The sequence below is a fragment of the Cherax quadricarinatus genome, chromosome 15, assembly GCF_038502225.1.
Source record: "Cherax quadricarinatus isolate ZL_2023a chromosome 15, ASM3850222v1, whole genome shotgun sequence".
NCBI lineage: Eukaryota > Metazoa > Arthropoda > Malacostraca > Decapoda > Parastacidae > Cherax > Cherax quadricarinatus.
In genome coordinates this window covers 22,816,248-22,834,277 of record NC_091306.1, presented here as the reverse complement: position 1 = coordinate 22,834,277, position 18,030 = coordinate 22,816,248, and the positions used below count along the sequence as shown (strand labels likewise).

The following is an 18,030-nucleotide window of genomic DNA, read 5'->3' as shown; positions in this document are numbered from 1 at the left end:
GTGTAGGTGTGTGTAGGTGTGTGTAGGTGTGTGTAGGTGTGTGTAGGTGTGTGTGTGCGTGTGTGTGCGTGTGTGTGCGTGTGTGTGCGTGCGTGTGTGTGCGTGTGTGCGCGTGTGTGCGTATGTGTGTGTGTGTGTGTGTGTGTGTGTGTGTGTGTGTGTGTGTGTGTGTGTGTGTGTGTGTGTGTGTGTAGGTGTGTGTGTAGGTGTGTGTGTAGGTGTGTGTGTAGGTGTGTGTGTGTGTGTGTGTGTGTGTGTGTGTGTGTGTGTAGGTGTGTGTAGGTGTGTGTAGGTGTGTGTAGGTGTGTGTAGGTGTGTGTAGGTGTGTGTAGGTGTGTGTAGGTGTGTGTAGGTGTGTGTAGGTGTGTGTGTAGGTGTGTGTGTAGGTGTGTGTGTAGGTGTGTGTGTGTGTGTGTGTGTGTGTGTGTGTGTGTGTGTGTGTGTGTGTGTGTGTGTGTGTGTGTGTGTGTGTGTGTGTGTGTGTGTGTGTGTGTGTGTGTGTACTCACCTAATTGTACTCACCTAATTGTGGTTGCAGGGGTCGAGACTCAGCTCCTGGCCCCGCCTCTTCACTGATCGCTACTGGATCCTCTCTCTCTCTCTGCTTCCTGAGCTTTGTCATACCTCTTCTTAAAACTATGTATGGTTCCTGCCTCCACTACTTCACTTGCTAGGCTATTCCACTTGCTGACAACTCTATGACTGAAGAAATACTTCCTAACGTCCCTGTGACTCGTCTGAGTCTTCAGCTTCCAGTTGTGTGTGTGTGTGTGTGTGTGTGTGTGTGTGTGTGTGTGTGTGTGTGTGTGTGTGTGTGTGTGTGTGTGTGTGTGTGTGTGTGTGTGTGTACATGTGTGTGTGTGTGTGTGTAGGTGTGTGTAGGTGTGTGTGTGTAGGTGTGTGTGTGTAGGTGTGTGTGTGTAGGTGTGTGTGTAGGTGTGTATGTGTAGGTGTGTGTGTGTAGGTGTACTCACCTATTTGTGGTTGCAGGGGTCGAGTCCTAGCTCCTGGCCCCGCCTCTTCACCGGTTGCTACTAGACCCTCTCTCTCCCTGCTCCATGAGCTTTATCAAACCTCGTCTTAAAACTGTGTATGGTTCCTGCCTCCACTACGTCATTTTCTAGGCTATTCCACTGCCTTACAACTCTATGACTGAAGAAATACTTCCTACTATCTCTCTGACTCATTTGTGTCTTCAACTTCCAATTGTGGCCTCTTGTTTCTGTGTCCCCTCCCTGGAACATCCTGTCCTTGTCCACCTTGTCTATTCCACGCAGTATTTTATATGTCGTTATCATGTCTCCCCTGACCCTCCTGTCCTCCAGTGTCGTCAGGCCGATTTCCCTTAATCTTTCTTCATAGGACATTCCCCTTAGCTCTGGAACTAACCTTGTTGCAAACCTTTGTACTTTCTCTAGTTTCTTGACGTGCTTTATCAAGTGCGGGTTCCTAACAGGTGCTGCATACTCCAGTATGGGCCTGACATACACGGTGTACAGTGTCTTGAATGATTCCTTACTAAGGTGTCGGAATGCTGTTCTCAGGTTTGCCAGGCGCCCATATGCTGCAGCAGTTATCTGATTGATGTGTGCTTCCGGAGACATGCTCGGTGTTATACTCACCCCAAGATCTTTCTCCTTGAGTGAGGTTTGCAGTCTTTGGCCACCTAGCCTATACTCTGTCTGTGGTCTTCTGTGCCCTTCCCCTATCTTCATGACTTTGCATTTGGCAGGATTAAATTCGAGAAGCCATTTGCTGGACCAGGTGTCCAGTCTGTCCAGGTCTCTTTGAAGTCCTGCCTGGTCCTCATCAGATTTAATTCTCCTCATTAACTTCACATCATCTGCAAACAGGGACACTTCTGAGTCTAACCCTTCCGTCATGTCGTTCACATATACCAAAAATAGCACTGGTCCTAGGACCGACCCCTGTGGGACCCCGCTCGTCACAGGTGCCCACTGTGATACATCATTACGTACCATGACTCGTTGTTGCCTCCCTGTCAGGTATTCTCTGATCCATTGCAGTGCTCTTCCTGTTATATGCGCCTGATGCTCTAGCTTCTGCACTAATCTCTTGTGAGGAACTGTGTCAAAGGCCTTCTTGCAGTCCAAGAAGATGCAATCAACCCACCCCTCTCTCTCTTGTCTTACTTCTGTTATTTTATCATAAAACTCCAGAAGGTTTGTGACACAGGATTTGCCTTCCGTGAATCCGTGCTGGTTGGCATTTATACTCCTGTTCCGTTCCAGGTGCTCCACCACTCTCCTCCTGATAATCTTCTCCATAATTTTGCATACTATACACGTCAATGACACAGGTCTATAGTTTAGTGCCTCTTTTCTGTCTCCTTTTTTGAAAATGGGAACTACATTTGCCGTCTTCCATACCTCAGGTAGTTGCCCAGTTTCCAGGGATGTGTTGAAGATTGTGGTAAGTGGTACGCACAACATATCTGCTCCCTCTCTAAGGACCCATGGAGAGATGTTGTCCGGTCCCATTGCCTTTGAGGTATCGATGTCCCTTAGCAGTTTCTTCACCACCTCCTCATCTGTATGTATGTCGTCCAACACTTGTTGGTGTATTCCTTGTTGGTGTCCCCATCTGGTCTGTCCCCCCAGAGTCCTTCCTGTCTCTACTGTAAATACTTCCTTAAATCTCGTGTTGAGCTCCTCACATACCTCTTCATCGTTTCTTGTGAGTTCTCCACCTTCTTTCCTCAGCCTTATCACCTGGTCCTTGACTGTTGTCTTCCTCCTAATGTGGCTATACAGCAGTTTCGGGTCAGATTTGACTTTCGATGCTATGTCATTTTCATACTGTCGCTGGGCCTCCCTCCTTATCTGCTCATACTCGTTTCTGGCTCTTCTACTAATCTCCTTGTTTTCCTGGGTCCTATGCCTCCTGTACCTTTTCCATTCTCTGTTGCACTTAGTTTTTGCCTCCCTACACCTTCGGGTAAACCAAGGACTCGTTTTGGTCTTCCTATTATTTCTGTTTCCCTTGGGAACAAAACTTTCCTCTGCCTCCTTGCACTTTGTTGCCACATATTCCATCATCTCGTTTACTGATTTTCCTACCATTTCTCTGTCCCACTGAACCTCCTGCAGGAAGTTTCTCATACCTGTGTAGTCCCCCCTTTTATAGTTTGGCCTGTCCCCTTCAGTTCCTGTTACCTTCTCCACTTGTAACTCTACTATATAGTCAAAACTCAGAACCACATGATCGCTAGCTCCAAGGGGCCTCTCGTAAGTGATGTCCTCGATGTCTGAACTGCTCAGGGTGAACACAAGATCCAGGTGTGTGTGTGTGTGTGTGTGTGTGTGTGTGTGTGTGTGTGTGTGTGTGTAGGTGTGTGTGTAGGTGTGTGTGTAGGTGTGTGTGTGTGTGTGTGTAGGTGTGTGTGTGTGTGTGTGTAGGTGTGTGTGTGTGTATGTAGGTGTGTGTGTGTAGGTGTGTGTGTAGGTGTGTGTGTGTGTGTGTGTGTGTGTGTGTGTAGGTGTGTAGGTGTGTGTGTGTGTGTGTGTGTGTGTGTGTGTGTGTGTGTGTGTGTGTGTGTGTGTGTGTGTGTGTGTGTGTGTGTGTGTGTGTGTGTAGGCGTGTAGGTGTGTGTGTGTGTGTAGGTGTGTACTCACCTATTTGTACTCACCTATTTGTGGTTGCAGGGGTCGAGTCACAGCTCCTGGCCCCGCCTCTTTGCTGATTGCTACTAGGTCCTCTCTCTCCCTGCCCCATGAGCTCTATCATACCTCGCCTTAAAACTATGTATGGTTCCTGCCTCCACCACATCACTTTCTAGGCTATTCCATGGCCTGACTACTCTATGACTTAAGAAATACTTCCTAACATCCCTTTGATTCATCTGAGTCTTCAACTTCCAATTGTGACCTCTTGTGTCTGTGTCCCATCTCTGGAACATCCCGTCTTTGTCCACCTCGTCTATTCCGCGCAGTATTTTATATGTCGTTATCATGTCTCCCCTGACCCTCCTGGCCTCCAGTGTCGTCAGGCCGATTTCTCTCAACCTTTCTTCATAGGACAATCCCCGTAGCTCTGGGACTAGTCTTGTTGCAAACCTTTGCACTTTCTCTAATTTCTTGACGTGCTTGACTAGGTGTGGATTCCAAACTGGTGCTGCATACTCCAGTATGGGCCCGACGTAGATGGTGTACAGAGTCTTAAACGAATCCTTACTGAGGTATCAGAACGCTATCCGTAGGTTTGCCAGGCGCCCGTATGCTGCAGCAGTTATCTGATTGATGTGCGCCTCAGGAGATATGCTCGGTGTTATACTCACCCCCAGATCTTTTTCCTTTAGTGAGGTTTGCAGTCTTTGGCCATCTAAACTATATTGTGTCTGCGGTCTTCTTTGCCCTTCCCCAATCTTCATGACTTTGCATTTGGCAGGGTTAAATTCAAGGAGCCAGTTGCTGGACCAGGCTTGTAGCCTGTCCAGATCTCTTTGTAGTCCTGCCTGATCCTCGTCCGATTCGATTCTTCTCATTAACTTCACATCGTCTGCAAACAAGGACACTTCTGAGTCTATCCCTTCCGTTATGTCGTTCACGTATACCAAGAACAGCACAGGTCCTAGGACTGACCCCTGTGGAACCCCGCTTGTCACAGGCGCCCACTCTGACACCTCGTCGTGTACCATGACTCGTTGTTTCCTCCCTGTCAGATATTCTCTTATCCATTGCAGTGCCTTTCCTGTTATGTGTGCCTGGTCCTCTAGCTTTTGCAGTAACCTCTTGTGAGGAACTGTGTCGAAAGCCTTCTTGCAGTCCAAAAATACGCAGTCGATCCACCCCTCTCTCTCTTGTCTTACTTCTGTCACCTTGTCATAAAACTCTAGTAGGTTTGTGACACAGGATTTTCCTTCCCTGAAACCGTGCTGGTTGTCAATTATACACTTGTTTCTTTCCAGGTGCCCCACCACTCTCCTCCTGATGATCTTCTCCATGACCTTGCATACTATACACGTTAGAGATACAGGTCTGTAGTTTAGTGCCTCATGTCTGTCTCCCTTTTTAAAAATTGGGACTACATTTGCCATTTTCCATACCTCAGGGAGTTGCCCAGTTTCAAATGATGTGTTGAAGATCTTTGTTAATGGCTCACACAATATCTCTGCTCCCTCTTTAAGGACCCATGGAGAGATGTTGTCTGGTCTCTGTGTGTGTGTAGGTGTGTGTGTGTGTGTGTAGGTGTGTGTGTGTAGGTGTGTGTGTAGGTGTGTGTGTAGGTGTGTGTGTAGGTGTGTGTGTAGGTGTGTGTGTGTGTGTGTGTGTGTGTGTGTGTGTGTGTGTGTGTGTGTGTGTGTGTGTGTGTGTAGGTGTGTGTGTGTGTGTGTGTGTGTGTAGGTGTGTGTGTGTAGGTGTGTGTGTGTAGGTGTGTGTGTGTGTGTGTGTGTGTGTGTGTGTGTGTGTGTGTGTGTGTGTGTGTGTGTGTGTGTGTGTAGGTGTGTGTGTGTGTGTAGGTGTGTGTGTGTGTAGGTGGGTGTGTAGGTGTGTGTGTGTGTGTGTAGGTGTGTGTGTGTGTGTAGGTGTGTGTGTGTGTGTAGGTGTATGTGTGTGTGTGTGTAGGTGTATGTGTGTGTGTGTGTAGGTGTGTGTAGGTGTACTCACCTAGTTGTACTCACCTAGTTGAGGTTGTGGGGGTCGAGTCCGAGCTCCTGGCCCCGCCTCTTCACTGATCGCTACTAGGTCACTCTCCCTGAGCCGTGAGCTTTATCATACCTCTGCTTAAAGCTATGTATGGATCCTGCCTCCACTACATCGCTTCCCAAACTATTCCACTTACTGACTACTCTGTGGCTGAAGAAATACTTCCTAACATCCCTGTGATTCATCTGTGTCTTCAGCTTCCAACTGTGTCCCCTTGTTACTGTGTCCAATCTCTGGAACATCCTGTCTTTGTCCACCTTGTCAATTCCTCTCAGTATTTTGTATGTCGTTATCATGTCCCCCCTATCTCTCCTGTCCTCCAGTGTCGTCAGGTTGATTTCCCTTAACCTCTCCTCATAGGACATACCTCTTAGCTCTGGGACTAGTCTTGTTGCAAACCTTTGCACTTTGTGTGTGTGTGTGTGTGTGTGTGTGTGTGTGTGTGTGTGTGTGTGTGTGTGTGTGTGTGTGTGTGTGTGTGTGTGTGTGTGTGTGTGTATGTGTGTGTGTGTGTGTGTGTGTGTGTGTGTGTGTGTGTGTGTGTGTGTGTGTGTGTGTGTGTGTGTGTGTGTGTGTGTGTGTGTCTGTGTGTGTGTGTGTGTGTGTGTGTGTCTGTCTCTGTCTCTGTCTCTCTCTGTCTCTCTCTGTCTCTGTCTCTCTCTGTCTCTCTCTCTCTCTCTCTCTCTCTCTCTCTCTCTCTCTCTCTCTCTCTCTCTCTCTCTCTCTCTCTCTCTCTCTCTCTCTCTCTCTCTCTCTCTCTCTCTCTCTCTCTCTCTCTGTCTCTCTCTGTCTCTCTCTGTCTCTCTGTCTCTCTGTCTCTCTGTCTCTCTCTCTGTCTCTCTGTCTCTCTGTCTCTCTCTCTCTCTCTCTCTCTCTCTCTCTCTGTCTTTCTCTCTCTCTCTGTCTTTCTTTCTCTCTCTCTCTTTTTTTTCTGCATGGGGAAGTGGAACAGAATTCTTCCTCCGTAAGCCATGCATGTTGTAAGAGGCGACTAAAATGCTGGGAGCAAGGGGCTAGTAACCCCTTCTCCTGTATAAATTACTAAATTTGAAAAGAGAAAATTTTGTTTTTCTTTTTGAGCCACCCTGCCTCAGTGGGATAAGGCCGGTTTATTGAAAGAAACAAAGATATATACAGTTGAACCTCTAGCTGTGAGTTTAATCCGTTCCATGATCTTGCTCGCAACTGGATTTGCTCGTTTGCAGAGTCAATTTTCCTCATTTAAATTAATTGAAATGCAATTAATCCGTTCCAGTGGAATTCTGTACTTCAATAATTTCGCTAATATCAACTCTACAGCTTATTTATCTATCTCACTTCATTTAATAAACAATATAAATAACATAGAAACCTGATATATACTCTAAAATGAATAAAATATGTCATTCATGTAGTGATATGGGTGGTGTCAGCGAAGGACGAGAGTTTGTCTGGAGACCCGGCAAAATACTTCATGAATAATTTCGCTAATATCATCTATACGGCTTATTTATCTATCACAGTTCATCTAATATGACATAACAAACAATATAAATAACATAGAAACATCATATATACTCTAGAATGAATAAAGTATGTCATTATGTAACAGGTAGAGGTGGCCACAACCACTCCCTCTTTGTTGTGGTAAACACTGCCATCTAGTGATGGCCTTTTGAAGCCGTCAATTATTTTTTTTTTTATTCGCCGGTACTCTCCCAGCCCGGGTCAATTATACGTAGTACATTATTATTATACAGTGGACCCCCGCTTTACGATCAGCTCCCAATGCAACCAATTATGTAAGTGTATTTATGTAAGTGCGTTTGTACGTGTATGTTTGGGGGTCTGAAATGGACTAATCTAATTCACAATATTCCTTATGGGAACAAATTCATTCAGTACCGGCACCTAAACATACTTCTGGAATGAAATAATATCGTAAACCGGGGGTCCACTGTATATGTATTATTATTATACATATTATTATTATTATTATTGTATTATATTACAGTGGACCCCCGGTATTCGATATTAATCTGTTCCTGAGAGCTCATCGTATGCCAAAATTATCATAAGCCGAATTAATTTTCCCCATAAGAAATAATAGAAATCAAATTAATCCGTGCAAGACACCCAAAAGTATGAAAAAAAAGTTTTACCACATGAAGTATTAAGTTTAATGCTCACAAACTGAAGAAGACATGCACAGTTTGTAGTACTCTACTAACAATAAAATACATGACACTTACCTTTAATGAAGATCTGGTGATGATTGATGGGATGGGAGGAGGGGAGAGTGTCGAACTTATTGTTTAGAAGGGGAATCCCCTTCCATTAGGACTTCAGGTAGCAAGTCCTTTTCCGGGGTTACTTCCCTTCTTCTTTTAATGCCACTAGGACCAGCTTGAGGGTCACTGGACTTCTGTCGCACAACATATCTGTCCACAGAGGCCTGTACCTCTCGTTCCTTTGTGACTTTTCTGAAGTGGTTCACAACACTGTCATTGTAATAGTCACCAGCTCGGCTTGCAATAGCTGTGTGAGGGTGATTGTCATCCATAAAGGTTTTCACCTTTGTCCACATTGTACATATTTCTTTAATCTGTGAAGTAGGCAACTTCTTCAATTTCTCTATCCCCTCCTCCGAAGCAGTTTTCCCAAGTCTGGCCTCTTGCTGTTGAAGATGATCTAGCAGCTCATCAGTGATTAGTTCTTCATTGTCCTCCTCCACTAACTCTTCCACATCATCCCCACTAACCTCCAACCCCAAGGACTTTCCCAATGCCACAATGGATTCCTCAACTGGCATAGGATTCCCAGGGTTAGCCTGAAACCCTTCAAAATCCCTTTTGTCTACACATTCTGGCCACAGTTTTTTCCAAGCAGAGTTCAAGTTCCTCTTGGTCACTCCCTCCCAAGCCTTACCTATAAGGTTTACACAATTGAGGATATTAAAGTGATCCTTCCAAAACTTTTTTAGAGTCAATCGAGTGTCTGTGGTCACTTCAAAGAACTTTTCAAACATAGCTTTTGTGTACAGTTTCTTGAAGTTGGAAATGACCTGCTGGTCCATGGGCTGCAGGAGAGGAGTGGTATTAGGAGGCAAAAACTTGACCTTAATGAAGCTCATGTCCCCAGAGAGTCGCTCTGCCAAGTCTGTAGAATGACCAGGGGCATTGTCTAATACCAGGAGGCACTTAAGGTCTAATTTCTTTTCAATTAGGTAATTTTTCACATTGGGGGCAAATGCATGGTGTAACCAGTCATAGAAAAAGTCCCTAGTGACCCATGCCTTACTGTTTGCCCTCCACAGCACACACAAATTAGCCTTGACGACATTCTTTTGCCTGAACGCTCTGGGAGTTTCTGTGTGATACACCAATAAAGGCTTCACTTTGCAATCACCACTAGCATTGGCACACATCAGAAGAGTAAGCCTGTCTTCCATAGGCTTATGTCCTGGGAGTGCCTTTTCCTCCTGAGTAATGTAGGTCCTGCTTGGCAATTTCTTCCAAAACAGGCCTGTTTCATCGCAATTAAACACTTGTTCAGGTTTCAATTCTTCACTGTCTATGTAATCCTTGAATTCCTTCACATATTTTTCAGCTGCTTTTTGGTCTGAACTGGCAGCCTCACCATGCCTCATCACACTATGTATGCCACTACAATTCTTAAATCTTACAAACCAACTTTGCTGGCCTTAAATTCACTCACATTACCACTAGTTGCAGGCATTTTTTCAATTAAATCCTCATGCAACTTCCTAGCCTTTTCACAAATGATCGCTTGAGAGATGCTATCTCCTGCTATCTGTTTTTCATTTATCCACACCAATAACAGTCTCTCAACATCTTCTAACACTTGCGGTCTCTGTTTCGAAAACAAAGTTGCACCTTTTGCAACAACAGCTTCCTTGATTGCCGTTTTCCTGGTCACTGTAGTAGCGATGGTTGATTGGGGTTTTATATACAACCTGGCCAGCTCCGACACACGCACTCCACTTTCGTACTGTGCAATTATCTCTTTCTTCATTTCAATAGTCATTAGCACCCTTTTTCTCGAAGGGTTGGCACTAGAAGCTTTCTTGGGGCCCATGGTGACTTATTTTGCAGAAACAAGCACCAAAAGCGCTGTGATAACATGGAATGTACCGAATGTATCCTTAGATGCGAGCACACTGGCTGGCTTGTAAACACTGGCATGCACAGGGCAGTTCAGGCCATACGTGGAGACGTCTCGGACGAATCGCGTGTGGCAGGTTTTCTAACGAATGGCAAGGCAAAATTTTTGCGTTAAAATGTATCGAATACCAGATTTAACGGATACCGATGCCATCGAATACCAGGGTACCACTGTATTATTTTTATTACAGTATATGTATTATTATTATACATTTTTTTTTCAACAAGTCAGCCGTCTCCCACTGAGGCAGGGTGACCCAAAGAGAAAGAAAATCCCAAAAAAAAGAAAAAACTTTCATCATCATTCAACACTTTCACCTCACTCACATATACATAATCATATTCTTTTCTTCTTTCAACAAAACGGCCGTATCCCACCGAGGCAGGGTGGCCCAAAAAGAAAAACAAAAGTTTCTCTTTTTTAAATTTAGTAATTTATACAGGAGAAGGGTTACTATCCCTTTGCTCCTGGCATTTTAGTCGCCTCTTACAACACGCATGGCTTACGGAGGAAGAATTCTGTTCCACTTCCCCTGTCAGCATAGTTGCTGATCCCTTACATGTGTTGTATAGCTTATCTGAGTATCATAGTACCATCCATATGTTTTATATATATGATACCTTATTAGGCCTAGGGACCAGTTTGTTTGACGTCACGTGATGCGCATGTGTGCACGAGTACCTCTGTAACTTCCTCAGTCCACACATAGGTCTACCAGGCAACACACGGCAGGTTGGGCTCCCCTTTCTCACATTCTGCAATATATTTTTACCATCCAACAAGTGTGTATATCTTCAACCCTCGTTATCTCCTTTCGAACCCCACGACAAATGGTGACAGCGGTGTGGGTGTAAAATTGATAATTACACCGATGCACGGAGATAAATTCTCTCAGCCGACGACGGACATTTTGTGTAGCCAGTAGGCCGACACGCAGCTACCCCAAGCAAGCACTGACCAGCCTATTGCTTCCTACTTCTGGTTAGTCTTTGTGTATTAGCGTTTTATTTGCTTATTTGCATTACTTCCGAGGGGTTGACCTGGATTTGCAAAGTAAGCCAAGCCACCAAGCCAATCTGTGGGGATGGGGGAGTCCAGCCTAACCTTACACCATCCAGCCAAGCCTGCCAAGCCAGCTTTCCACCCCTGCTGTGCTCATCGTTACAAGTTATCAAGCCAGTCTGTGTGAAGGATTAAGCCAAGCCAGCCAGCAACTAACCCAAGTGACTAACCCAATACTCAAGCAAGCCACGTGGGTATAGTCTTCTTCATCACTTTGTGCTTCAAGTTCTAGCTGTTCTGAGTGCTTTATAATCCCTGTGGTGTTGTGGTATTTTGTGGGTTTGTTTTTAAGCCAGCCCAGCTTAGAATATCTTTGTGCCTAGTGCGGGTGTCCCCAGAGTGGCTTACGCCGTTCATCCCATAGGCCCAGTCACCACGCGGTGTCTCACCACCGCGCTGCCTCAACCATCCACCTCACCCACTACCACTGTTTTTGTACCCTTATTACGGGTTCTAGCATCATATTTTACGGACCACATAGGGGGTCAAGAGCCAAGAGTGTTCCTTCGTCAGTTTGCGCCATCGTAAAAGCCTCCTGCATGAGTCCACCATCAATTTAAGTGCAAATTCTTCGAGGCATCACGTGTGGAGTAGGAATGCCGCCAGCCACGAGACTCCACCACTACCATCAACCCCATTCTACAACGTCACTACAGTGTTAATGAATAATATTTTTTCATAGACACATTTGCGAGTGTTGAAACATTTTTTTTGTGTGTTTCCAGTGATTTCTTAGTGACATTCAGTGACTCTTGATTAGACTCAGTGTTCATTATATACTGTTTGCAATATTTTTTTTTTTCTTATTTCTTCAGTGTTAATTTTCGTGCTTTATTTTGTCTGTTGTGTTGTGTTCATTTTTTTTTATATACTTGAAGTACTTTAATGTTTTTCCTTGTTGTGTGCAATATATAAGCAGTATAACTGTGTTTACACTTCACAATTATCTTGTGTTCACAGTATTGTGTTCCTTGTCTAGTAATTTATACAGTGAAGTAATTCAGTAACTTGTTACCTTATATTCTGCATCACAACTCACTGTTGTCTCAGTTATTTTTTTTTCTCCCAGCATTTGTGTATTCTTGCTGTTTTTATTTTAATTCATTTGCTATTTTTTTTCTTCTATGTGTTCAACATTCTTGTGTTACTTTTTTTCATTTAGCCAGTGTCTAATTTGTCTTAACTCCACAGACAATAGTGCCATTATTTTGTTGAAGCAAGACAATTATTTTCCAAATTTTCATACCTCAAGTTTCATTGCAAGAAACTTATAGTAATGTGTTTATATTGATATGTTGTGTTCTGCATCACTGTAAGTGTTCAAACCTTTTTGTTCTGTGTTTTTGCATCTATTATTTTTATATTTCATTGAACAAATTCACTCTTAGTGCAATTTTTAAGTTCTTCTTTTAAAGTAAATCATTCTTTTGCTTGTTCAGTAAGTGTTTGCTTAAGCTGCAATTAAGAGTTAAAGTGTTCAGTCAGTTCATTCCTTGATGATATATTTTTTTTTTCTTGTAAACTGTATTTTCTTGTGTGTAATTTTTTTTTATCACTGCAACACTGACTCATTTTACAATAATTCTTGTGTAAACATTGTGTTGCCATTAAAAATTTTCTTTCAGAAGTTTTTATGTAGTGTTGTGCAGTATTTTTGATTAGTAATAGTTATTTGCAATATTGCTACAGTTTATTTCAGTGCAGTTTCATATGCTCTGTTCTGTGCATAATATTTTATTCTTTGTGTGTCATTTTATTTTATTTTTAGTGAATTGTTTTCCCAGTTTGTTTTAATTTTGCACAAGCTTTATTGATTCCATTTTAACATTCTTGATTGATTTATCATTTTATTGTTGAATTTCCTTATTGCATTGAGAGTAAAGACAACTCACTGTGCCATTAATTCAATTTAAAGTAAATCTGAGTAAATTTGATTTGAGTAAAGTACAATTTCTCTTGATTTTCAAAGTGTTTCTTATCCAGTTGAGTAATTTTTTTATTTTCATGTGAGTTCTCCTTGCTACAGTGTGACTTATTTTTTAAATAAGTAATTTCTTCCCGTTTAAGCTTATTGTGTCATTCTCTCTATTTTTCTTGCCTTTATGTCCTTTAGTAAGTTCCCTGAGAAGATGTTCCAGTCACTTTTGATTGTTCACTTAGTGTATCATGCCAGTCAAAGTCAATATGAATCAGTCCACAGTACCAATATTTCCTTACTGACTGAAAGACAATACCTAGCCCTGGAGCAATGTGTTTGTTCTCACAGCTTGTATCTGAGATTTGTTAAAGTGCTGTGAAATGTGAAGCTCAGATTAAGCTCCCATAGATTCGTTTATTACTTATTAATGTAGCCGAGTGGTCAGGCACTAGTAATACTGTCACTCCTGTCTGGATTCCAGCCACAATATCGTGCACGCAGTATAGTGTACAGTTACCTTGGGTTTCAGAGGAACCTCAGACAACCCTGGGTGCTGAGACTTCTATCCCTGCGATGGCAACTTGTTCAAGTATTCGTTCCTTCCCAGGGGATGCTTTGAGAAGAACTTTACTTGCAATGAGTTATGCCATCTGTTGCTGATGCCACAAGCCACTGCAGAAAGACATTTCTGTGGTTAGTGTACTCACTTGAGTGTTGTTATTGTCCCTTGTGTTCCAGATGGTGATGCCATCCTCGTTGACAGTAATCCGTGCATTGTAAAGTTATTTCTCGAGTAACTTTCACGTGTTGTTAACGTTTGTAAGTGTAGTTTCTTTACAGTTGATACCTCGTGTCACTGTGTGTGACTCAGACTGAATATCTGCATTGTTGACCATGTTCATTTCTTTTCCCGTGCTTGCAGTGAGAGATAGTAGATCCATTCTCCCTTGCTCATATTGCGTGTTATAGCATTATTTTTTTCAACCGGGGAGAGTCATCCACTCCACCGAGTTTGTTCATTCCTCCAGTAAGAAAGAACAGATGCCATGTGGTCTGGTGATTCGATTCCTGCTCCAGGAAGATCTTATTCTGACTGTGAAGCCACCAGCACCCATTAGTGACTTTGTAATAAGCCAAGAATTACTGTATCCAACAGCAGAGTTGAGTACTCCAAGCAGAACAGCATACCAGTTAGTAATTCCACAGTCACTTGTGAATGTGGCTGTATCTTTTGTAGATACTCGTTCAGATCGTCCTCAGTCAAGGCATGTGTTAGCCATTGCAGAAGAATTCGATCCACCCAAAGATGATAACCATTCTGCTTATGTAAATCTTACCCTCGCAGAGTTGGGTTTAAATGTACATAGTCTGTATAATTAGATGTCCAAGATGAATGAAGTTCTCAACTGTGTGTTTTGTTATCAGCTGATCAGTCTTCAAAAATTTTTTTTTGTGTTCACGTTCCCTCCGAATTCTGAGAAGTTAACAGTAACGATCTGTGTGCACCAGATTTGCCTTACTGTTAATTACTTCACTTTGTAAATGTATTTATTCTTCCTCAGAATCCGTAGAGTGCATGAATACAGATCGATCGGTCAATTCCATCCTTTATTATAGTAATATGGCTTGTACTTATAATTCGTAATGTATTATGTTAACACCCATTACGTTAAAACTCATTATGTTAACATCCATTATGATACCATCCATTAGTTCTAAGTTACATATGTCTTTGTTATTGTATAGAATCAGCCCAGGACCACCTGCCTGTTCAGCCTATAGAATAGTAGTGTATGTCGAGACGACATACGTAACATGACCGAGCTGTCAGCATAGTTGCTGATCCCTTACATGTGTTGTATAGCTTATCTGAGTATCATAGTACCATCCATATGTTTTATATATATGATACCTTATTAGGCCTAGGGACCAGTTTGTGTGACGTCACGTGATGCGCATATGTGCGCGAGTACCTCTGTAACTTCCTCAGTCCACGCATAGGTCTACCAGGCAACACACGGCAGGTTGGGCTCCCCTTTCTCACATTCTGCAATATAATGTTACCATCCAACAAGTGCGTATATCTTCAACCCTCGTTATCTCCTTTCGAACCCCACGACACCCCATGGAGATCTTTCTTTCAACACACCGGCCGTATCCCACCGAGGCAGGGTGGCCCAAAAGAAAAAACCAAAGTTTCTCCTTTCAAATTTAGTAATATACACAGGAGAAGGGGTTACTAGCCCCTTGCTCCCAGCATTTTAGTCGCCTCTTACAACACGCATGGCTTACGGAGGAAGAATTCTGTTCCACTTCCCCATGGAGATAAGAGGAAATAAACAAGAACAAGAACTAGAAAGAAAATAGAAGAATACCTAGAGAGGTGTGTATATATATGCTTGTAAATGTATGTGTAGTGTGACCTAAGTGCAAGTAGAAGTAACAAGACATACCTGAAATTTTGCATGTTTATGAGACAGACAAAAGACACCAGCAATCCTACCATCATGTAAAGCAATTACAGGCTTTCGTTGTACACTCACTTGGCAGGACAGTAGTACCTCCCTGGGCGGTTGCTGTTTACCAACCTACTACCTAGGTATTATTATTATATAAATAATTTGTAATTTTTATTCAAACAAAAAATATAAGATTTACTGTTATTCCTTATTGCAATAATTGTATAAATAATGTCAACCCATTCATGACTGCATATTGGAATGGACAGTGACGTCATTTGTTTACTCTGAAACAGCCAAGCAGTGGACCATTTCTCCTAGTCTGAGCTCAATTTCAAGGCACTTTTCATCACGAAAGCAATCAAAATCATATCTATTTCTGTAATATATCTTCCATTCCATCAAATTAGACCCAAAAAACGAGAATATAACCATTAAAACCATTCGAAATTACCGCTAAGGGGTGGCTAACTGCTGAGAAGTGAACTCTATTATTTATGCTTAGATTTCTCTCATTTTTGGTGCACGTTAAGAAGCATCTTTCCATCATACATTGCCCAAGTTTCAATAAGATAGTCCAACAAACAAATGAGATACAATTCCCGAGATCCAGAGCACGAGCCCCTCACCAGTGTCATGAAACCCGCCTTGAGGTCTGCTCGCTTGTGGAAATTTTGCTCGCGTATAGAAGCAAAAAATCGTATTTGGAAAAACTTGCACGTGGACACGCTCGCAAGTAGAGGTTCCACTGTATATATATAAAAGAGCAATGTGCATGCATAAAATACAATATTGTACTAGCCTCTTTCTCGTTCCTGTTCCATGTAATCCATAATTGTATCTCCATCATGAACCTCACCAACAGTTTTTGTGAAACCACTATAGAACAGCATGCGTTCAGTGGTTGTTGTCTTTCCTGTCACAGAAAAATATTAAGGTTGTGGAGGACAGGAGGGTGAGACATGCAAAAGAACAAAATGTATACTATATCAAGTATTCTGCACAAAACAACAAGTTATGATGCATGAACAGTTCTCTATCAAGCATTCTGTGTCAGGCATATGGTATTGATACTCTGTATATCTGAGATAATAAATGAAAGGAAGCAATGATCACAAAAATGGAATGAATTTGAGAACAAAATATAAAAAGAAAGCATCAGTTGAAAAACAATGCATGAAAATATTTAGACATTAATGAAACCTTATGATTATTTAGTTCATCATAATGATTATAAAACTTAAAAAATTTTCTAAACTTTCCCACTGGATGAGTCCCACTTACCTGCATCAATATGTGCCATGATGCCAATGTTGCGAATTTTGTCGAGATTTTTGAGATCGTTTGCTTGGGCACTATTAGCTGGATGTGATGTAGACTGCCTAAAGATCAGGAAGGATCTCATTAACATATATATTTCATCACAACTAGTTCCTATTAATTAACCCTAACTGTCCAAATGCAAATCTACGTCCACGTGTGTGGGGAGGCCTCTGAAAGTAGATATACATTTTTTTTTTACATGCTTTCAAATGGAGAAAATAAAGGTCGGAGCGCTACGCACGTGAACGCAGATCTACGTTTGGACAGTTTAAGGATTAGTGTATACAGTAATAATGCACAACAGTGCTGTGATAAATTTACCTCCAAAGACATTTATTTTCAGCTATTTTTGGTTAAATATGTGGCTCTGGGAATTTACGTCAAACATGTGGCTTACAAAACTGATATCTTACGAAGCCCAGAGGCTTTTCAAAAAAATGTATTCTATCTCAGACAATAAAAATTTGAGATTGTAGTGCAGATCATCAATGAAGTTGTGGTTTGAATATAAGCAAGAAATGTTTATATGAATCATAAACAGAAGGAACACAGTGTCTTTTTCCACAGTACTATCTCCAGTCATGTAAGGGTACTAGCTCTACTGATGTTAACCCTATAAATTACCGATGGAAGGGTTCCATTACATGGTACAGTATGTAGTACATGTACTGTATTACGTAAGTATATTAAGTGCTTCAAATAAGTAGAATAACTTTTCTTGTTTTAGGTAGTAGGTTAGCAGACAGCAATTGCCCAGGGAGGTGCTACCATCCTGCCAAGTGAGTGCAAAATGGAAGCCTGTAATTGTTTTACATTATGGTAGGATTGCTGGTGACTTTTTTCTGTCTGATACACATGCAAGATTTCATTTACATCTTGCTACTTCTGCATACACTTAGGCCACACTACACATGCAGGTACAAGCATATACAGCCTCCCCTTGCTTAACGACGAAGATAGGGACCCAAGACCCCATTGGTAAACGAATTCGTCGCTAAACGAGGAGCATACTATAATCATAGTGGATTTGTGTCAACCATCTTTGATACTGTTTTAATGTCACCTTTAGACCATTTATAACATTTCTGGTATATTTTTAAATGTTTATACAGCAGTGTACAGTATATTGTAATAAACAGAATTGAGGAAATCAGCTCTAATATACATTTTTTAGGTATAAATACTGGTCAGAGAGCCTGTCGTAAGTCTGAGGCGTTGGTAAACGAGTATGTTGCTAAGTGAGGAGAGGCTGTATATACACTAGTTCTCCTTGTTTATTTCCTCTTATTTCCATGGGGAAGTGGAACATAATTCTTCCTCCGTAAGCCATGCGTGTCGTAAGAGGCAACTAAAATGTCGGGATCAAGGAGCTAGTAACCCCTTCAACTGTATACAGATCTTCCTCAACATTCGCGAGGGTTAGGGGATCAAGAGCCTC

The 18,030-nt window shown here is 42.3% G+C and overlaps 1 protein-coding gene across 4 annotated transcripts in view; it reads right to left on the bottom strand.

The window, feature by feature from the left end:
• Positions 1-18,030, bottom strand: part of mRRF2 (mitochondrial ribosome recycling factor 2) — a 103,695-nt gene that overhangs the window by 70,838 nt on the left and 14,827 nt on the right. The window contains exons 3-4 of one of the 4 annotated variants that reach the window (XM_070085213.1): positions 16,554-16,647; positions 16,072-16,185 (exon numbers count right to left, since the gene is read on the bottom strand). In XM_070085213.1, coding sequence (XP_069941314.1) covers positions 16,072-16,185; positions 16,554-16,647 — 208 coding nt within the window. Of the gene's footprint in view, positions 1-16,071; positions 16,186-16,553; positions 16,652-18,030 lie in introns of all 4 variants that reach the window. The other 3 variants (XM_070085215.1, XM_070085214.1, XM_070085216.1) reach the window with 3 other exon arrangements.